General features: G+C 39.5%; 1 protein-coding gene across 2 annotated transcripts in view; it reads right to left on the minus strand.

Moving 5' to 3' along the window:
• Positions 1-2,686: 2,686 nt before the first annotated feature.
• ryk (receptor like tyrosine kinase) overlaps positions 2,687-22,938 on the minus strand; it is a 38,942-nt gene continuing 18,690 nt past the window's right edge. Inside the window, exons 5-16 of one of the 2 annotated variants that reach the window (XM_044361851.1) lie at positions 22,063-22,125; positions 21,283-21,424; positions 20,866-20,966; positions 19,148-19,231; positions 16,673-16,798; positions 11,802-11,888; positions 10,799-10,868; positions 9,860-9,992; positions 8,174-8,283; positions 7,877-8,036; positions 6,260-6,396; positions 2,687-3,870 (exon numbers count right to left, since the gene is read on the minus strand). In XM_044361851.1, coding sequence (XP_044217786.1) covers positions 3,759-3,870; positions 6,260-6,396; positions 7,877-8,036; positions 8,174-8,283; positions 9,860-9,992; positions 10,799-10,868; positions 11,802-11,888; positions 16,673-16,798; positions 19,148-19,231; positions 20,866-20,966; positions 21,283-21,424; positions 22,063-22,125 — 1,325 coding nt within the window. In that variant the 3' untranslated portion in view covers positions 2,687-3,758. The remainder of the gene's footprint in view (positions 3,871-6,259; positions 6,397-7,876; positions 8,037-8,173; positions 8,284-9,859; positions 9,993-10,798; positions 10,869-11,801; positions 11,889-16,672; positions 16,799-19,147; positions 19,232-20,865; positions 20,967-21,282; positions 21,425-22,062; positions 22,126-22,938) is intronic. The other variant, XM_044361852.1, reaches the window with a different exon arrangement.

Genomic DNA, 22,938 nt, shown 5'->3' on the forward strand with positions numbered 1-22,938 from the left:
TAATTGAGGAATGTAAACTCACCCCAGGTTTCATAAATCACCATATTCTCAGAAAAAATACCCCAAACATGACACGTTTCCTCAGAGGTAGCTACGGCCCTGATTGCAAATATAATCTAATGCTATTTATGGTCAAAAATAACAAAGACTTCTTTCTTTCTTTGAATGTATGGAAATACACAGTACAACATGTTTTCTGAAATGTGTTGAGGTTTACATGACATCTCATTGTATTCTTCAAGTAACATTAGCATGTATTGACATTGATGATTCAGTTGGATTCATGTTAACAATTATAGAAAATTTGTTGTTCTTTTTTTTAACAATGGAGTTAAAAGCACAGGATGTACCACATCAACACCATCACAAGTATGAAAGCCATTAAGTTAATAAAGAACCGATGTGAGTGGAGCAGAGAGGTAGACAGCAAGCAGGTAACAGAAAATACAACAAGCAGGAGAAAGTCAGTGAAATACTGAACTTCTGATGTTATTATATGTAAAACTGGAGTTTAGTCCCTCAACAAGGCCGTGTGTCTCTTCAACTCTGAATGTCTGTCAAAGCCTTCAGTACGTCTGAACAATAACAATACATGTGTATGAACTCTTATGAAGCTGTTATAACACTCTCTCCCTCCAGTATGGTTACAGAAAGTGTCATGATGTACAGACTTTATACACTTTCATGCAAAACGGATCAAGTGATTATGAGCAAATGTGATGCCAGAGCTTGTTCACAGTATATTGAAATATCTTATGACTGTTGTTCTGATACATAATGCATTATAAATGATTATAGCAGCTTTTATCATACATTATATGTTATGTTGCATCATGCCACTATCTACAATACAATTTGGACCTGGGTTTCATACAGGGTTGCCCATGAATAACCTCAATATAATTCATGATCAGTGGGATAATAAATGTGTTGCTAAGCAACACAGATATGAGAGCTGATCTTTGGTAGGACAACATCTAGATAACTGTGTGTGTGTGTTAAGGTATTGTACAATAGCAAACAGGACTTAACCAATCATGGTAAGGGGAGTCATTTTCACAGTTCAAGATTAAATACTGGTAGATGGGTGGACAAAATAATAGAAACACCACATGAAAAGTATTTAGATTTGAAAGGAAATTAAGTCACAATGACAAGGGCAGGTCCAAACTCAAATACATGAGCCAAATACAGGCTGAAAACTCTAAAGGAGAAAATATATCCCTTTAATATGTGGCTTCAAGTATAAACAGTGGGTCTGTTCATATTAGTAGATTCACAGTTATCTGAATACTGTAAGTTTGCAGAATAATAATGATTAAAAAAAAATCCTCAAATGTGGAATATGTACTGGTCTCAGCAAAATTATCCAGATAACTCAGTTAACCTGCTTGTTGGAACAGGTCCCTGAAAACAAGAGAAAATCGTTAATTCAAATATTTTGACTACATGGCCAAAACTAACAGTTGATGAAGAAGTTGAGCGTAACAGGTGCCAAACACAATATTTTATTATTTCAGCGGACCTTACAGGGTTTCCACTGTGTTCCACTCATGTCATGCTTGTTTAAAAGTTACAGTATTGTGACACAAACGACAGTCTGGTAATGAGAATGTCTCACTTACTCAACATGTTCTGCGGCTGCATTGCATTATGGTCTATTATGACTGCTGTTGATGAGGAAATTGTAGAACTGCAGAGCAGAAACCCGACGATGACAGATGATATTTTGAAAGGATGTTGTCTTGACTGCTGCTGTATATGTGTGGAAATATGTCAACGTGACTTTACTCACCGCTGACATTTCGCTGGTTATTCCAAGAACTAAGAACACTGGGAAACAAAACAACAACAATAAAAACAACCACACAAGAAAAATTGAATCATGGAATTCGGGGAAGACTGTCAACATTTGTCAGTGAAACATAGTGACGCATAATGTAAAAAAAAGAGGAACAGATGTTGCAATAATATTTACTGATAGTACACAGATATGAGTAATTGCTAGTAAGGATGAGGACTTTCGATCAAGCAGATTTAGGAATTATGCATAAATTTGATTTCACATAACTTTCCATTTCACCATCATGAAGAAGTGCTGTTCATGTGACATCAACATCAACCTCAGCCTAAAGCTACAGAGGCAAAACAAAAGCAACTCAGGTTCAACAATGAAACTAAAAAAGAAGAATCCATAACAGTGCTCTTGTATTACGTACACATGGATGCTTATTTGGTGATTCAAATACTCAGATAAATGGCTTTAACTCATCGAGCTCTTTGTTTCTTCTATCAACGTGGACGTGTGACATAGTTGAACTGCAAAAGGTGTCGCTGTGGTTTGAAACTGCAGGCTAAACAGAAAAACAAAGTACTCAAACACTTGGTTTTCACTGTGCCTTTTGTGGTACAAATCAAGCGTTAATGTGTTATCAGGTATTCTGCCTAAATGAGAAGAACAAGTGATAGTGATACACCGTATGAGACCAAAATAAATAAAGTAGACATTCTATATTTAAAAGATGACATTTAATTTGTGGATACGAATTCAGGAAGTTTACAACCTTAATTCAACATGCAGTGATCGTAAAAAAACACATCACAAAGATGTTAAAGGTGTGAGAATAAGATTAGACCAAGCTGGTAGGCAGTTTTGTGTGTGTTCACAGTGATTATTAATGTTCTAGTTATTCACAAAAAATCTGTCTAAAAAAAAAAAAAAAAAAAAAAATCCTGTGAAGGGTTGTGTTCTGACGCAGAACAATCAAGCTTATAAAATAGAAAAAGTCATGATACCCCAGGTTGGAGGGTGTGATAGTGAGAACACAAGGTACAAAAGAGGAAGAGGGTGGTGGCATTCCAATAACTGAGATCAGGGTCCAAAAATCACTCCGGTTGTCATTAAAAAAAAAAAAAAAAAAAAAAAAAATTAAGTTCATATATTTACTGTAGCTTTGCAGGTGCTGATCTTGTACGAGCTGTGGCGTGCTTAAGTGTGATCCACCGCTGTGTCATCTCCGGCGAGCGTTGGCACAGTTGATCAGGAGAAAAGAAAACTAATCTGTGGTACAAGTATTAATCTTATCCAAATCAAACAGAGTACCGTTTGAAGAAAGCTTCTCAGTTGCCGCTCCACAAACACACGTCTGCTTTCTTCTCGTACCAAGCTTGAGCTTTTTGGAGTCAAGCAGCATGTTTGAGAATATGGTTACATATACAAATGAAGCCCTTAAATCTACTTTGGTACCTAAATCATTCTGCTGTTCATCCAAGACTACAATTTACACGGTTTCACTAAGTTACAAAACTGCAGGAAAATACTGTCTTTAAAACCAGGTTGTCAGAGCCTTTTTAAAAAAAAATGTTCGATGGCACATAAATGTCTGTAAATGTTCATGTGTTGTACAGGTGACTACATATTTCCATCATTTCGGTCCTCTTGGCAAAGAGAGAGCACCTTAATTGCCATTTCTATATGCTTTCAAAGCATATGAAACAATATTTAACAAAAAAGTCCATATACAACTTTGACAACAAACCATTTTACTTTGCTATGCTGTAAAAAGGTAATTCAACTATATAAAAACTCCAAACAACTGTACAAAATAAAATCATCGTGCTCAAGTCTGCTCTTTCATCTGATAAGGCACAGTTTCATACATGTATTCCTTGTGAATAGTGTCCGCCTGCTTCTAGTGTTGATGTTCTTGAGGAAAAAAAAAAAGAAAAAAAAAAGAAAAAAAAAAAAGAGCTTGTTTTCACACATAAGCTCCCAAAGCTGCGTGGAACTCTGTGAGACACTGAACAAGCTGCTGAAACTTAGGCCTCTCCTCTGGGTCCAGAGCCCAGCAACAGGCCATTACTGCAAACCTGCAACACAGCGGGAAACACAAGAGATGACTCAAATTACATGTTTGCAGGGATTAAAGCGAGAAAAAAATTGTGAGCCTGAAAAGTTGTCCAGGAGGAAATGTGTACAACGTATTGAACAAAGTATTATTATATATGAATTTAAAAGTGCTCTGTGCCTGAAAAAAAAAAAAAAAAAGCCCCTCAGAACTTTAACCCCTGGGTTTGTCCATGTACAATTCTGGTTGTATTGTGTGTAAAACAAAGTGCAGTGTGAGAGAGGAGGAGGGTGACATGCAACTGAAATCTAGATCTGGCTTCAGGCTCAGGCCATTACACGCTTACACCTACAGTACAAGCTGTATTGTCCTGAAACAGGAGCTGCCTGTGCAGCGCTGATATAAATGTATGAGATATAATCATTTCTTAATCAATGCATGACCTTAAATGTTTTACTTTACAAGCTCTAATATTTTGGGAAAGGAAGCCTTTACTTCACCACCTATTGTATTTAGGTTTTTCCCATCACAGATATTTTTATTCTTTGGGTGGGGGGAAGGGTGGGGATTCTAATGAAGACCTGTCAAAATAAGTGAGCACACATGATTTTTCATCCTAGTATCATGATACTGTGTCCCTTCATTTGAAATGCTATCAGGCAATTAGTAGCTAAAAATAGTAGTGAATAAAGAGGAAAAGAGTAGCGTGATGACTTTCACAATTTGTAGTTTGTGTTGTCTGATTTACGCTCAATTAGGAAACTTTTGCAATAATCCGAACATGAGGAAATATGCGTGTGTGTATGATGTATTCTGTTTCTCTGAAGCTCAGCAATAGAAAGACTTGAGCCACACTCCTAAAAAAGTAAAAACACAGTTGTTTAACCTTGCTAACGAACAGTTCAGAAGTAAGGTCAAACAGAACACTTACATTTTTGATAAGAGGTTGAGTGTTGTTGGAAAAAGGAAGTGAGCACAGACAGCTGTCTGCCATCAGCATGAAATAAATATATTAGCTTTATTTTTAACACTCTGTCTCAGAGTCGTCAGCTTAATCGAGCAAATAAATATTGAAATGTCCAAACTGTGGATAATGATAATAATGAATAATTTAGGGTCTTCAGTATAAAGTAAAGGCTGTCAGTGTTCAGACAGATGCACAACACCTGTACGGATTTTACCATTGCCACCCAGCATCTTGAACACTCGTTGATTCCAGTCATTCATGCGTCACAGACTAAACCACTCGGGTGGTCCACCACTGCAGCCCTGCTCTGAGCCAGAACACCCCTGTTATTACCCAGCAGTGAGGAGGTGACAGCCTGTTGCCAACTAGATATTGAAGAAACAGACTGTAAATAATAAGTGTGTAGTGGGAATGACGTCTCTGGGCACTCTGCTCCTTCTTCTCGACAGTTGCAGGATGTTGATAAGCTTCACATGAAGACTGGTAGCTGCTGAATATTTCACTTTAGTTCAGCTCTTGTATCGTATAAACACTCCTTTTGGTAAGTCTGCAATAACAAGCCTGGCTGCAGCTGCATGTTATGCGTTTACATTAATAACAACAACAATGATAAGCAAAAGTACAAACACATTCTGTAGTCCTCAAAGTGACTGAAGCATCTGCAGTAGGTCACTGATAAAAACGCTACATTCAGGTGACTGTAAGCTGTCAGCTGATAGTTACTATTACAGTTACTGCAACTGTAATATACAACGTGAAGTCATGAAATCTATGTTTTCATATTCCTTGTAATATTTTACTGACTGCTGTTATTTCATCAGTTTTAAATAATCCTTCAGATTACATCTGTGCTGTTGTTCGTTGATTAGTTATTATTCTTAATATTTTTATAGTTTTTCCTTCAAGAATGTATTTATATATGATGACTTGTGTATCGTATATTCTACTCGTGGCCAAGTTAATCCTGTAAAAGAGATTTTTTAATCTTGATTACTAATAAATAAAGTCCTCAAACCCAGAGAGAACATGTAGAAAAACACCAAACATACAGTAAAACTTTGGGGATTTGTAATGGGTTTCCAGTGAGGGGGTATGCTGGACGCATGTATAGAGTGATGCAGTAGCAGCCTCAGTGTCTTTCCAGCTCTTACACACAAGTGTAGTTTTTGAAAACATTTGGGACTGACTGATCGATGAACTTATACTAGCTGCAGATCACAAAATTTAAATCTTTGTAAGCAGTAGACATGAGAACTTTGAGGCTTTTGTCAAATTCTCAGCAATTGCCAACAAATAAGAACCAGATCTTAGAAAATGTAATGAGTGTATGTGTATGTGTGTGTGTGTGTGTGTGTGTGTGTGTGTGTGTGTGTGTGTGTGTGTGTGTATGTGTGTGTGTGTGTGTGTGTGTGTGTGTGTGTGTGTGCTCTGTCAATCCACGTACAGTTCATCTGGACAGTTGATTGGCTGTGCTATTCTGTACCCATCCTTCAGGTAGGCGGACATCTCAAAAGGGTCGATGTCGACATATGGCGTCTGACCCAGAGTCATCAGTTCCCACAGCGTCACTCCGAAAGCCCACTGTGAAAAACACAACACGTGATTAACACCGAGACCAGTAATGAACATTTATTTACCAAATTTCCTACATATTATCAACACGACAAGTTTAACAAAAGCCAAGAACGTGTTATCATCGCTGGATAAATAGAGCAACCATTTCTATCCAGAGTGCGGAAAGCCAGCGCTGCCCGCGTGCATTCAAATACAAAATGTTCCACATGAACAATGCAAGGAAATAATGCTGAAAAATTTATAAGTAATATAAATCATCGTTGCAAGTTTGTGTTAAGAGACTGAGAGTAAACAGTAGGGTGGCCGTTCTGTTTAGAGGAACTGTTGAAGGTTTTGGTTCAAGCTCCCGTGTCAGTGAGGTCCCGCCCTGCATGTGTTGTTGAGTTGACCTCACTGGAGGAAACTAGGAAAAGAGGCATTTCCCTATTCGTGTTAACAAGTGATACTCTTGTTATTAATACATATTTGAGGTCACTCTCAAAGATGGAAGTGCTTACAGTAGGTGTTGACCCCATGCTTGTTTTTAATGGAATTTCAGGAGTCACGCTAATCCTTATCTAAAATAAAATTGGCTGGCGTTTACTAACCCGGCAATGACTTATGGACCAAATAATACAAATGATACTCGGAAAGAGGCTTCTGTAATATTCCACTGTGTTAAGTGTTTCGTAACATTTAATGAGGGACACAATGCCTTTAAAGGAAGTGAAGGGAGTGATTGAGGCCAGAGGGTACGATGATGGGAGGGCTTCTCAGAGGAAAGACGTGCCGTACAGTAATCGTCCCCATTTCCACGAAAGTGTACACGCCTCTGCCAAGATTCCCCAATAAGGCAGAAACATATCAATAGTCGGTTTCTTGTTTAGTCCAGCTCTGCATTCAATGTGCGTAACCATTGACATAAGGGTAGAGTGCTTCCATGCGCTACGCTGGCATGTGTGATGCTGTGATGATGCTACACAGCTCCAGGTACTTGTCTGGACTTTCCCCTAAATCTTAGGTGGCTGTTAATGCCAGGCCTCTGTTAACTCTAAGTACAGGGGAGGGGGGTTGTGGGGGGTTGCCATGAGGCGGTGTGATCATAAGAGGAATGCAGAGGGGTGGGGGCATGTCTGGCTGAGCCACACTGCCTGTCTGAGCGGTGTCTCTTGAGGATCCGTTAAACTTCCCGACTGTCTTGGCTGCGCCCCCCTGTGCTATCCTGAGACAGGAAAGAGGGAAGAACCAGAGACACATGGCGCTCCACACTGCACCTCCCTTCCTTCTGACACCTTGACCAAGCGTCTAAGAATGGCTTGAATACAATTGGTGCCATATCCGGCATCACCCTCTCTGTATCGTGGCTCCTGAAAATCTTTTTATCTATAAAAAACCCTTGAGAGACAGGAATGGTTCATGTCAGAGTCATGATGAATAAACCTTGCACTGATAGCGTGGTTGCTATGCTGCGATAAAATAACTGTGTATTAGGGAGTGCAGATCTTACCACGTCACTGGCACTAGAAAAGTCGTTGTTGAGCAGGCTTTCCAGGGCCATCCAGCGGACGGGCCGGTTCTCATTATCCCCCAGACAGTGGTAATCCATGGGAAACAGGTCTCGGGCAAGAGCATTGTCTGTGATCTTTACCTGCATGTTGTCGTCAATGCTGTTGTGGGGGAGACAAGATAGAAGATTCGGCTTCTTTATTTTGTAATTAAATTCCAAACCAAATCACCTTAAAGCTACGGGGGAAGAAACCAAGGAGAAATGACGACAGTTTTGTGCCGGGTCAGGGACACTTACACGCAGTTCCTGGCCGCGAGGTCTTTGTGTATGACCTCCCTGCGAGCCAGGTAGCTCATTCCGCATGCAATCTGGATGGCCATGTAAACCAAGTCTTGTTGAGAGATCGCCTGAAAGGAAATGAGTAGGAGAGAGAGAAAGACAATGTGCAGTTGAGAGGCACGAAAAACAAAAAAAGGGAGGAGTGGGGACAGGAGAGCACACATGATGTGATTTTACTGTGCTGAAATTCTTCTTCTCTGTCAAATTGCTCAAATTTCCTTTGAGTTGGGGCGCAGGCTTCTTTGGGTCAAAAAAGGGAAGACTATTTCAGTCTTTAAATGTAAATGTAAGGCTGATTATAATGTTGAAAAGCTACAAATTATATTGGTATTGAAATCTTGAATAACATTATTATCAGTGCGGAGGGATTTAGTATGCAGTAGAGGGAACACCTGAGGGAAAATTGTCTGTATTATGTAACTCAGAAAGTCCCTCACTCAAAGGTTTGAGCCAGACTGACATTAAAGAACGTTGTTTGTTTTGTGCTTGGAGCTACTGAAGGATTTGTAGACAATAGTTAGCCAGCAGGTGTGCGCCTCTGACTGGTGCAGGGCAGGGTAAACAACTGACAAAGCGAGGCAGGTCCTTATGCTGTATGCTTATAGCTTGAAAGAAAACTTATAAGGGAGGTCCTGAGTTGACGGTATCATATATCATATTGTATCCAATCTAATTCAGTCAGCTTAATCAGCTCTGGCGCACACAGAGATATTTCTGGCTACTTAATCTTATCTAACGGTGGACAGCAATGTATTACAACCTAAATTCATTAAAACCCACAACATGGGAAAACAAAGTCTTGGCAACAACTGAACAGAGATAAGAACATTCAAGGCAACAACTCAAGCAAAACTGGGATGTGTGTGGCTGGTACAAAGAGTCAAACCCTCTATATCCAACACACAGAATAACTTCACTATCGGTGAGTTAAGTGGAAAAGATCCACACAACACTTTTTTTTTTCTCATAGCAGTTATACTTTCAAAACCAGATGTTCACTTTGAACATGAATGGCACAGTGTAGTGTTGTGCTCCCTCTGTGTTTTACAGAGAACTTAATCTCCCCCATACTGATGCATTTCTGATTTATAGCTTGATGTTTATTGCAACAGCGCAACTTAATGACTATGTCTTTGTCTCCCACAACTGCCAAAAGTACATAATGAGATTGCTGAGACCGAAGGTGCTGATGTGTTACCTGAAACTTTACAAAAGGGGGTTTTGATTAATGCAAATGGATGGCAAGCTTCATCTTGTGATTGCAAAGCGTTTGCTACATCTGTATTTTGGAGCTGATTGATTGGTTGGATCTGCACTGTGGTTTTTGCCAAGTACATTTAAGACTCCCTGAGGTTAGCCTGTACAAAAGCCTGATTGTCTTTACATAGTGAATAAAAATCTGTCTGCCCTGAGCACCGGCTTCATGACTGTATCAACAGTCCCTCTAATAACAGTGTAAACAGTAGTGGGGATTGAATTTGACTTTTCTTCCAATTTGGGGAATTTATTTTAATAGTTTAATAGATGTCTTAATGCGCTGCCATACATGGCTTGAATTGAGGTATTCATCTTAATAGTTTAATAAGAGACTCATGTTTTATTTTAATTTTTAGCTCCACCATGCATGCAGAGTTGTAGCCTCACCTGTGGGTTGTTAGCTTCAGCTAGCTTGCACTGCCGCAAGAACAGCTTGAGATTCCCCCAAGCCATGAAAGGCAACAGCACCATGGGCTTCTCTCCTTCCTCTGTGCATACATGACTAATAGGCAGCAAATTTCTGAAAGTGAGAGAAAGACCGAGTGAGGAACGGGAACAGTGTATGAAAGTATCTGTAATGTTGCAAGAGTTAGCTGTAAGTCAAAGGAATACAAATATGAAAGTGTACACTGGTGGGTGAGGGTCATCCGAATCATTGCCAAACTGTGGGGGAAGAAGTCGACTTGTTGACTTCAAGGAGAAGAAAGAGGAAGATGTGGGCTGGCATGACGACAATTTTTTTTACACATAAAGAAAGTACAGTGGAGATCCAAGAATCCTGTTAATTTGGGGTCTCAGTTTCTAAAGCATGACCCTACTTTCAAAACGGATTTCTGAGGAATAACATAAATGATTGTATTATATTATAAAAGCCGAACGAGAAGGAGCTAGAGTGCAAGGTGCCAGTGTTACATTTATTTCTGTTTTGTTTCTTCCACGGTCGATGTTACAGTATCAGCTCTCTGTGTAAATATGTGGTGTTCTTTCATCAGCTTTAAACCGAGCCATTTAAAGAGACGACCACAGGAACTGCTCTGACGGAATACATGTTGGGTTAGGAGTAAACCAGAATTTTTACTGCTAAGGTATGAAAAAAAAACTTGTTGCAAAAGTGCACAACCATGACGCTGGAGAAATCAACACATGTCCATAACTGTGGTGCAGGTTGATAGTGTGGGTGTGTGACGGTGGCCTAGTGGTCTGAGACACATACCATGTTGGGTTTTTGTGTGGTATTGTGCCATTTTTCCTTTACATATTTCGATTATTGATGACTAAAAAGGTAAAACTACCCGAGAAGAGGGATTTGTGTGTGCTGCCACTCACCTATGATGAAGTCCACGAAGCTTGCAACTTTCAGTCAGCATCATGGTCACCTGCACCTCAGACGCATGATCTGAAGGATTCAATCAGAGACAGAGTCGGATTAAAAACTGAGTGATATGGCAAAACTACAGTGACCTCAACATCTCTGCCAAACCATGGTGTGCAGCAGCCCCTGAAAAGTTAAAGATACAATTCGTTTACTCTCTGACCCCATGTGGTGTTTAAATTTCATTTGTTTCCCTGCACCGCTGCCAACAGTCATTTGTAGTGGGAAACTTCAGAGGAAAACAGACTTGTGCCAAGCTCACTGAGGTTAACTTTTTAATCTGTGTATGCAGCTTTGCCATCGTCTAGTACTTATGGAAAGCAGTATTGTTCCTTTCCCAAAAGGCCCATGAGGAGGAAGTTAAGAGTTTAACAAAGCCAAGACTGGCATGAGGATATTGTTCACTGAGAGGTATCCACCCCTCCCTGAGTAAACATGAGAGAATGGAGAGGTCAGAAGGCAACTGGCAGAGAAAGCTGACACATGCCGCTAACAAAGAACCTGACAGTCCCGCATAAATGAGCTCTTTTACTGGCATACAAGCCTTGGAGCATGAGTAAGACTAATAATTAATTTACTGTCAAATTTGTGTGCCAGTTTACTGGACTGAACCCATGTACATCCATCTGCTGAAGCCATTAGAAAAGTACATACTACCTCTGATGGACAATGCTTACTGGTTCATCACCAGGACTCACAACCCACGCTGTCAATTGAACTGTTGGCCTTGTTATGATCCAATGACCCTTGTTCATATAAGGCCTTTGGAATTCTAAACGTACTGGTCCACTGGCATTACAGAGTTTGCTTTCACAACCAACACTTAGAGACAATCACAGTGAGCTGCACTTTAGAATGAGAGCTGGGAGAACTAAAAACACACTTCACTTGACAATATTTTGAGTTTGTTGCAGCTGTGCATTCAACTGTGTATTATAAGCAGGATGGAGTGCATACCTTTCACTGTCTTCACAAAGACTTGTTTTTCCTTACTGGGGTCCTTCTCATCCAGCAGCACGCCATGAAAGATGCGGCCAAATGTGCCTGTATGAAGACAAAGCAGAGTTTTTTATTTGAGGAAAAGGGCAGGAGAGAGAGCCAGAGGCATCGCATTCAAAGATCAAAATGTCACTTCACTCACTGCTCGCCATTCCTGGCTGATCTGTGGACAGAGGTGGACAGGCTTCTGCTTAATGTGCTTTGTCTCTTAATGGGATTAGACAGTTTTGGCTGTTGTCTCACTGACATGAGCCAAAACAAGAGTGATTCACTGGAGCTCGGAGGACCTTTCATCACTGAGAACGATTCAGACATACATAGGAGGTGGAAAGGCCAAGTGAGCATATTCATCATCTCCTTTGTCTAAACTGTCACCGCATTGCTCCAGGACTTTACTGAGGTAAAATGCCATTTAAGAATATAAACCATCAACATAAACTCAAAAAAAAAAAAAAAAATCAAAAAAAAATCTGCGCCCCAAGGCCAGCTAGGCCTTGTGTTTCAACAGGAGAGGAGATGAAGCATAACAACAGGGTTAGTGTTTAACTGTCTCCCTCCCGCCCCTACCTGCCTGGACCTGCTCGCTCCGGAGAACAGAACCCCACTCACTCCCAGTTCAACCTTCTCTCAGAATTGGCCTTTTGTGGCTTGTATTTGTTTTTTCTTAGTCGTTATTTTTCATGTTTTTAATATTTATGTTGCATCTGTTGCCATTTTTTATGTTGGATCTGATGTATGTTGGATAGCTGACTGTACTGGCGTTAACCAAGTCAAGTCAGATGGATATGAATGACTGCTGCTTGCAAGTATGCTAACTTACAGCTGGTTGTGGAGCAATCTGATAATAATGTTATTGTACTTTGAACCTTACGGCTACACTGCATTAACTAGCATCAACATTTGCATCATTAACTGAAACCAAACATTAACTCATGATAATAACGACTTAACGCTCATGAAAAAGCAGCAGCATCAAGTTGAAAACATTCAGCAGTTTGGAAAAGGTGGCTCATGTTGCTCAGGGTCAACAACATCAACAACAACCGTCCATTCAAAGACATTGATCACCCCACCCATCCACTAAAGCTAGACACATCCATTGCAAGCAGGATGAGAAGATACAACAGACCAAAGAGCAAGATCAATAATCTCATATAGTGCAGAAGCTATAAAGCTCATCAACAAATGATTAACACAGAAGTCATGCAGAGGTTGTGTTTGACTCCACAATGAGATATATTTGTTATAGTTGGGTTACAACATCCTAACCAAGAAAAATGTGAGAACTGGGCCAGCTTAAGGATGTTTTAGAAAAAACAAATATTTGAATAGGGTGAACAGATGTTTTTTTTAAGTTAAAATAAATATCTGAGCACAACCTGTGTCAACTACCAGACAGATGCAAGGACCGTGGTTTATGGTTTAAGCTGTATTTGAAAAAACAAAAAAAAAAGAACACCCATACTTTTCGCCTCCATTGTGTTGTATTCACCCATTAGATCATTCACACAGCCGCACTAAACCCCAGTGTGGGCAAATTTCCAGAGAGTGAAGTACAGTCTTGTTCAATACCATCACTCCATGATGATGCTGACTCTTCTTCAGAGTCAGCCAGCATCTAAAGTGAGAAAGACTGACGGAGCCAAGCTGATGCCCAAATAGTTATGTTCATCTTTGATACAAAGCCAAAGAAAAAGCTTTAGAAACTTTAATATCTAAGGTTTGCTGCCAACAGGTAATATATATATAAAGCTTTGCTATTTTAGGTTCGTGGAAAGTTTTGATTGGCACGCTCATACTCTGTGATGTAAAATGAGACAGTGAGCTATGAACATGAATGCTGCTGTTTAAGGATTATGCTAGTATGTATAAATATGTTTCTGTTTATATGAGTGTTGAAATAAGTGCAGCAAAGTGACAAGTCCTTACACAAGATCCTCACACCAAGAAAAGAAAAATACAATATTAAAAAAAATGTTGATACAAACATACAACTGATTAATTAATGGCATATATGTGTACTGCAGTTAAGTCATTTTTATTCATAACATTACAGTACTATACCTCAGCTTTGTGTACTGTCTGGCTTATGTGTAGTATTTGCCATTTAAGACTCAAGAATTGAGATTGACACAGCTCACAAGTGCTTACAGCTGTATCAGGAAAAATCTTGATGATTCTTATAACTGAGAAAGTTCTTCATCAATCATTCTTCATCATGGCGTGAACCTTTGTCCTAAGGTAAAACTATCATCTTCTAAAATTAACAGTAGAGGTGTTGTCTTACTCATTCCACATCTAGGTATTCTGACAATGTCAAAAACGACTGTTATTATTGAGTCTTAAATAGGAAGCACCAATCTGATAGTGATATCGGTTTGATACTAACTCAAATAGCTTGATTGTGTATTGGTGACAATGGGGCCAATCTCAGCTGACCCATTACCTATAAAGCAAGACACACCGGCGGGGACCGTAGTGCTGTTAGACGCTTTTCTCCCACAGGAGCCGGGTTGCTGCTATTGTTTCAGCATTGTGAAGCACAAGCCCTGATAGACAGTACAAAGTGTACGCTAACTTAGGTTGTTTTGGATGCTATCTTTAGTAACTATCAGCTGTCCCAAGGAGCCTCTGTAGCCTCGATAAAACCAGCTATTGTAGTTAATCTTGCTAAGAGAAAACCAGTCGTGTGTGTGGCCTAAAATACAACAGCAAAACCTCCACTTATAAAATCCAATAGATCTTAACAGAATCCCCTGACTGTCTACTTTATAACTGCAGTGGTTATGTCAAAGCAGGCGACTAATAAAAGTCGAGTTTCTGTTTGATTGTTTAGCGGTGCTGGCAGTTAGCATTAGCTCTGCTCCTCAGGCTCACTTTGGGTGCTTTCCCCTCCAGGATTACTTTCCTCTCTTGGTTGCGTCGCTGTCACTTCAGCACTGCTGAGCCTTCCAGTAAAAAATATAAACTCTTGGCGTTACTGTCAGTTGCCTTAGGAAGTTGGATTTGTTCAGATTTCTGAAGGAGAACCTGCTGCGGTCAGTCAACACCACCAATCGGTTGGTTCACTTGACTCAATCAACAAAACATACATTTTTTGTTTATTTTTTATATAACTGGATTGCTGTCCAAGACCAATGTTGTTCAATCACTGCAGCTAAATATTAGAAACCAGAATCAGCTGTGTATTTGCTTTCTTGAACACACCCAATTCCTCCTGCAAACAAATGACTTGAATCATCCCAGTCTTGTCCACACAGTGAGGCATACAGCTTATTACTTTAACACTGGTATCAGATCGGTACTCGGTATTGGGAGATACCCAAAACCCAGGTATCAGTATCAGCTGCCGGAAAAGTTGGATAGGTGCATCACTAGTTTTAAAACACAAAAAAGTTGTGTTGATGTAAACACACACACCTTTGTTTAACGTGGCCATTGCCCCTTAGTGTATATTTCTATATAATCTCCCTTTCCAGCAGCAGGCTTTCCTCCAAACCTCCGGTTGGTTTTCATTATGTTTCCATTTTAAGACGTTTCCTATAATTTCATCTACTTCAGCTACTTATTTACTTCACACATCAATATGCTTCAAGAGACAATGAAACATTTACACAATGAAAGCTGACTTTTGTTGAAATCATCAGAATGTTTAAGGAATTCACTTAAAAAAATGAACAAAGTCGGCGTGCCCCAGTAGCCTACTGGTTGAGGAGCATGCCACATAACCACAACGTCTGTGATTCGATTTTGGTGCGGACCTTTGTTGCATGTCCTTCCCCATCTCTCCCCCCCCGTTTCCTGTCTACTCTCTACATTGTCACTATACAATAAAGGCATAAAATGCCCCTAAATATATGTTTATATTAAGAATGAACAAACTTATCAATAGCACTAGACTTAGTTTGATTGTTGTAACTCACTGGCTATGTCTCTAGTTTGTAGTAGCGATAGCTGTTGTGAATTAACACTTGAGAACTTCTCGTAAAGGCTGAAGACTGGTGACGTTCTCAGACTGTCAGGAAGCCTCTGCCTCCCTGTTCAGAAAATGCAACATTCTTTCAGAAGACATAAATAATCATCAGATATGAGTGTTTCTATAATAATCCATGCTCGTCACTTTCTCTCTCACCATCTTTTAATAACTATTAAAATAATTTTGAAATCATTCTCACTCTGTTTTGGTATTGGTGATTAGTGTTTTATTGCTCTCATTAATTTATATTCTTTACATTGTTTTTGTTTGGGTGAGGTCCACTGGATGTTTAAGCCATTTTGTATTGTTTAGATTGTCTTTGTGTTTATTCGTTTTCATGCTTTTTGTATACAGTTGGTGCAAATAATTAAAAAAATTACAATATTGCTACACTTCACTGTAGATCTGACTGAGTTGAATGATAAATTTGCTATTTTTCCATTTTTACCAAAAAGCATTTTATACCCCTAAACTGGATCTTTCGGCCATTCTTAAGGGTAATTTTGATATCTTTGATAAATATAGGCCCTGATCACCCAAAGATTTATTTCAATACTAGTTATACATGGGGCAAAAGATACCAGGTGACCTAGATTATGACGTCTGTGTAGGTTTATAACTGTCCAGACTGCCATCAAAACAGCATCTTACATACACACACACATTCCAGCGCAAAGCAAGGGGAAGATACGTTAACCACGCTATGACGCAATCTTTGTTCAGCACCTCTTAGAGACTACATTTGTGTTCCACTTTTTGGTGAAATTCTTCAGATAATATTGGCATCCTTCTGAAGAATACTAACGTAGACTGGCAGCTCATGTTGTAGAGAAAGAGTGGCCGAGACAAGTACCTTCATGCAAGACATCTCGCAATGTGACTCTCTCTCTTGAGATGGCAATGTCTTTCACTTTGGCTTTAGCCTCCATTAGAGTAACACTCCTCAGGTCATTCTTCTCGATGCGGAGAGATGGGTAGCCTGTGAGGAGAGAAAAGGCGCACATGATCCAAATGTAAACAAAACACTTTTAAACTGATTGACAGGTCTTTTAACAACGACCTCGACAACAAACCTAGGGAACTTCTGCTTTACATCACTTTTGTGACACGACAGAGCGTCATTTCATATTGACACAAAAAGTTTCTTCCAAAACAAAGATCCCTCATTTGAATTCAAAGAATTGAAGCAATATTACAAGAAAAATAGTCAGCGGTGCATGTACAGTAATCTACACATGTTGCATCAAAGCTCATGCGAAGTCCTGTATTACAGCACCTCTATTACATAACCACTCGATATACGCACCATCATTAGCTGTTGGTAGGAATAGGCCTGGATACAAACAGATGAACAAACAGTGTAAACATGACCCCTTTGTATCAACACACTCCATGTGGACACAACGTGTCAGTGATGAGAGATAACACATTCTAACCTCCTGTCTGCAGATCACTGTTAGTGAGGAGGACTCCGCCAGGCTGCACTATGAGCAGTTGCTTAGACAGATGGTAGATATACCAGCGAATGAATAGTGACAATAAAAAAAACTCACAATCAAACAATCTCCAGATAGAGTTTAAGGCGGTGACTGAATGATGAAGGCATGTTCTTACTGTGAGTTGTGAGCTGGATGTGAGATGTAGGAATCTCTAATACTGTATCAATATTAAGCTTTAATCTCAAGACGATACAACAAAGGAGAAATAAAAAGGTGCAGACAATGCAACAAATGTTATAAATCTCTTTGATTTAAGGTTTAAATCTCTGCTGTAGCATGTAAACTGTATATAAAGGCGTACTGCAGCACAGGACACTGCTGCCCCCATGGGGTCAAACTAAGAGCACAATTTACTTTCAATAGTGAGTACAAACAGAATACAGCAAGTACAAAACTGTACAGTGGCCCCTGTCAATTATTTTTACAGAGATTAATGATACAGTATGTAGAATACAAATTTGCATTGTGCTTTTTATACTAAGTACTGTTAATGCTGTGTTACAGTTTTTTGGCAAAAACATTCTCCACTGGGACAAAATGTCATTCTCATGTAGGAAGTTTCTTCAGCTTGTAGAGTGGTCCAAAGAATAACTAGTGCTGTGTCCAAATCCATAATACCTGTATAGTTATAGTGTATTGTTTTGTAGCTTTGCAGTATACAAGACATCAAATTATTTAATCATGTTATACCAACAGGAAATGACAGCATACTTGTGAAGTTGGACTTCACCCAGTCTGTGACTTTTTAATGCTTATTAAAGCAAAATGTTTTTCCAAAATTTTTACGAGGCAATTTCCCACTTAAAAGTCAAAGGCTATTTTAGTGTGCAAATTTAATGTTTTGAGTGTACTTTATTTGTCACTCTAAACCTGCTTAGAATTACTATATCGCACTGCTTTGGGACACGGCTTACGTCTGTTTAAATGTATACTGGGGGTAGATCTGAAGATGATTTTGAGTGAATTCCTAATGTTCTAGCACTTAAGTGCAGAGAAGCGAAAAGAGATACAGGGGCTGCTGTTGGCTCTCTAACATGATATGCTGAGGAGTATTATGAGTTTATTCATCATTTTGAGCTACACAACACACTTCAGAATAAAGGATGTGATCACATTAGCAGTGTTTTCTATTAAAAAACAAAACAACGCAAAAATATATTTGTAGATTGTAATGATTGATCAATATATTGTTTAATCTATAAAAAGTTCCCAGAGCTGACTTGTTTTGTTCAACCAGCAGTGTAAACCAAAAGATAATCAATTTACAAAGATGTAAAACAGAGAAAAAACAGCAAATTCTCACAGTTTAGAAGGTGGAACCAGCGAATGTTCTGGTGTAATGACCCAAACAATTGATATTTCCTGTTCATCAACTAGTCAATTCATCACCTATTGTTTAAGCACTCTTCACTTGATAGCACAAATTTGTGAATCTTCTTTTAGACTCCAAATGCTTAAAAACCTATCTGTGTAAGTTACATTAAAAACACAACACATAAAGTTGACAAAAGGTGACAGAAAAGGTTAGTATATAAAGCAGGTGAGATGCGTGAGCCAGGATTTTGAGGATCAAACCAGTAACCAAAAGGAAGAGAAACCTTCCAATAATTTAATTTCTACTTCTACCTTTCTACTCACACTGCCCGAAACTAGAAGCAGGACATGAGGGTACAGAAATCCAAACATATACAGTGTTTATCTAAGCAGTGTAAAGTTCAGAGAAAAACTGCAGATAAAATATAGTTTAAGGGTTACAGTTCATTATTACGGTGCACATGACGATAACATAGTGTTTAAGAGTCCTTAGTTTGTCTCTCACTGGAACTTACTTTTGGTTTCATGAGGGGGAGCACCAGCATTTTGGAAGGAGGAGGCAGCAAGCTGGAGTATGGGTGCAGAACCAGGGTGATTGTCTGATGACAGGAGGAGACGGGGAGGGAGTGGAGGGAGGGTGGGAGAGAGTAAGAAAGCATTGATTTAATGGATAGCTCACTCAAATTACAACATGACCTGAATGAATGGATGGATGTCTGCTCTAGTTGTCTCCATTTTCACAAAACATCCATCAAACCAGGCATGCTTGCAAGTTGGGTAAACCTGCCCATCAGGAGTTGGGTAAAAATGGGTGGATGGTGGAGCAAATAATCACAATCAGCAAAGCATAAGACATAAGGAAAAAGCAAGTGGGTCAAAAACAATGCACAGGAAGTGAGATGTGGGTTGTATCCACAAGAGGGCGATGATGGATCATACAATAAGGCACATAAACCGCTGTGTGCTTTTCCATGGGTTCCCAAAATGAACCAGGGGTCCCCCACCAAAGTGAGAATGGTTAATATCATCATTATTTTATGAGGCGTTTCTACTCTTTGTCGCCACAGATACCTCTCCATCTGAGTTGTCTTTCCACCAAACTATATGTGGAGGAAAAATATTTGTTTTTATTTGAGGAGCAGCAGGACTCCAAGAAGTTACTGCTCCCAGCCAGGAAACAGTCCGACACATCATTCCCTCGTAAAACAGTGAATTGTCATTTTAAGACTTTATGTGCAGATTAAACAATAACAATAATTAACACCTTACAATATAACGTGTTAATTCATGACCTTTAGAGGTGCTTGGTCCTTCAAAATGGAGCTGACTATTACAATCTGTTTACTGCTGACATGAAACACAACACACATGAAAACTGGTTTACAGTGGAGGAGAGCAGGAGGATAGCCTTTTGTCCAAAAGTAAGACATTTTATGAAATCTGGGGCTGCCATGGTAACCATGATGATGCTTTTACCATGGCAGCCTGGATCTCATTTCATGGCCTTATTACTTGCACTGTAATTATAAGTCTGCGTCCACACTGATAAACATACATCCCTCAGTACATTGTTTTCAGTGAAACACATGCCTGATTATTTCCGCTCTCCACTAATAGAGTAAAAACTCACTAATTACAATGGATGCCAGCCATGAAAAACAAGGGCAGGGTGAGTAATCACGCTGCCACCTAACACCAACAACAGAAAGACCTCTACTGGAGATGAAGTCGTACTACACCATGTTTTATATTTACATCAATTTAGAGTAGGTTGGTTTCTGACCTCCAATATAAAAAAAGATGACTCGTGATTCTTCAATTACTGATACAAAGCGCACAGTGAGTACATCTACACGTTGCTCCACACTGACAGTAATAGGTCACGAGGCTAGCAGCGAGAAAAAGTAAGTAAGACAACATCACTGCAGCAACTGTGCTGTTTATTGCAAACTTATGATACCAGTTTAGATAATCAGGTCATTCACAGTCTATTATCACATTTGGTAAAGCATGCACCTTTTGGGATGCCAGTAAAAGAAGAGGAAATAAAACAATGGCCGACTGAATCATACTGAATGAAGTCGGGCCCTTCTGAGTGTAATTCTTTAAATAAAGATATCTCCACAGGATTTGTTTTAATGAAACATAAACTGATGTTGTAACTTGTTACTGATTTCCTTAAAAGAAGCCTTTGGTAAATGTTGTGGTGGTGAGAAGGGGTAAACTCTCTTACTGGTGACAGGAGCTGCGTTGTTTGGAGTGTCAGCCCTCAGGTACTGTGTGGTCTGGGTGGACGGCTGAGACAGACCCTGTGAGCTTCCACTGTCGCTCACACTGAAAGACGCAGAGAGGAAGAACACACAGTCGTTATTCAGAGGCACCAGCTGTTCATAACTTCATTGCTACGTTTTTTTTTGTTTTGTTTTTTAAGTGTTTCATAACCTCATAACTAACGGGTTCAGGAAATGAAATTGAAATTTTTGCCAGTTTACATCATTTTTAAACATCATTTAAACCAAAACTGGGTCAGATAAGGTGACTATGTTTCATTTTACCTCTTACAATCTTCCCTCTCAACATGTCAGTTACACCCAGTGTTTATTAGGTTTAAGAACTAGTTTGTGTGGTGCAGCAAACAAATGAAACAAACCTGTCCTCCATCTCCACTCTCTTCATGCTGTGCAGGTGCAGGATGGCCAGGATGATGGCCACAAGGAAGATGACAATGCAGCAGACGCTCACACTTATATAGAACACCTGGGTGGAGGTGGTGGGGGTGGTCACACCAGTTACTGATGAAAACAAAACACATGTTAATAATCAGACACAGTAGAGGAGCCACTTGGGAGAGAAAAAGGGACATTTGGTAACCACGGCATCGATGCACACAAAACAATCATTATGGAAAGCTTCAACAGTGTCTGCTATTATGAAAGAAGCAGAGCAAAAATATGAGGTAAAGGCAATGGGATAGAGACGTGAGTGACAGAGATATTCTATAAGTGCACCGAGGGTTTCACTTAGTTTTAATGGAGGGCTGGAACGGCAGAGGCTGTGCCTGGGATCCAGTGTCTGAGAGCTTTTCTCATCACCTCTCTAAAAGCCTCAGAGGGCCCCAGGTTCCTCGGGCCTACCCAAGCAGAAGGGAGACAACCCACTAATGGTACTTTGTTACTGGGGCCGTGGGCTTACAAAGAGTCTGAATAAATCCCAGTGGAAGAGGACAACCACTCCATAGGGTGGGGGCTGAGAGTGTACTTCAATAGGAATGAATCCTGCTCTTCAGGCTCTGAAATCATACGCCTTGTTATGGAAAGTTTGGCCAGCGTGCACTGTTATGCAGAGACTTCTGATGCTACCTATGAAAGACAACACATGATGCTGGTAAAGAGGGATAAGTGGAGCTGGATTTGGAGGTAAAAATACTTACAGTCAGGCTGTTGAATAGTGTGATTGTTGAGGGGAATGGGAATCTTTGGGTCAGTATCTATTCCTGTTCACAGAGAAGAAGAAAAAAGAAATACATCAGCAGCTGTCAGCAGTTGCTCATGTGTTTAATCCAACTGAAAATGGTGATGATATAGTGGAAACCACCTATAGTGATCACAGTTACAGTGATCAACCACTTATGTGGATCAAAAACCTTGGGATAGAATCATTCCTATACAAACGCTGTTTAAATAATTTGCTTATAGTAATAATTAATCCACTTACAGTGTTCATTTTGGGTCCTTTCATACATGGAAACATATGGAAAAAATGTTTAAAACTACAGTAATTCTATTTTACTCCCATGATACGTGTATGATATACAATCAGCAATTAGCACATGTGGGCATGTTTATTTGTAACCGCCACTCATTCACCGGCTTTCTCGCTACCACTGCTCGCTCTCCTCATCCACTCTCTAGCTCGCTCAACCGCTGCTTCTCTTTCTCTCTCTCTCTCTCGTATTTTCTAAAATGAACTTTACTTTTAATGTTATCATGACGGGAAAAAGAAAAGGAAAATGTAATTTTCTCTCAATGGAAAACGTAATCTCCTTGAAGCTCATGACAAACTGCCAAAAACAACCCAATGAGATGCAGCAGCGAAACGAAGCGTTGAAACAGCTGTTCTGTATTTTCAAACAGTCAATAAAATTCAGTAAATAGCGAAGCTGTCTGTTTGATTACTTTATATTCATTTAATAAATGTACAAATGTTGAGTAGATGGTTATCTGTATGAGAAATTAAGAAAAGAAAAAAAATTGGTTATAATAATCATCTGCTTATAGTGATCAATTTGACCAAGACAGACGTGATC

The sequence above is a fragment of the Thunnus albacares genome, chromosome 9, assembly GCF_914725855.1.
Source record: "Thunnus albacares chromosome 9, fThuAlb1.1, whole genome shotgun sequence".
Classification (NCBI taxonomy): domain Eukaryota; kingdom Metazoa; phylum Chordata; class Actinopteri; order Scombriformes; family Scombridae; genus Thunnus; species Thunnus albacares.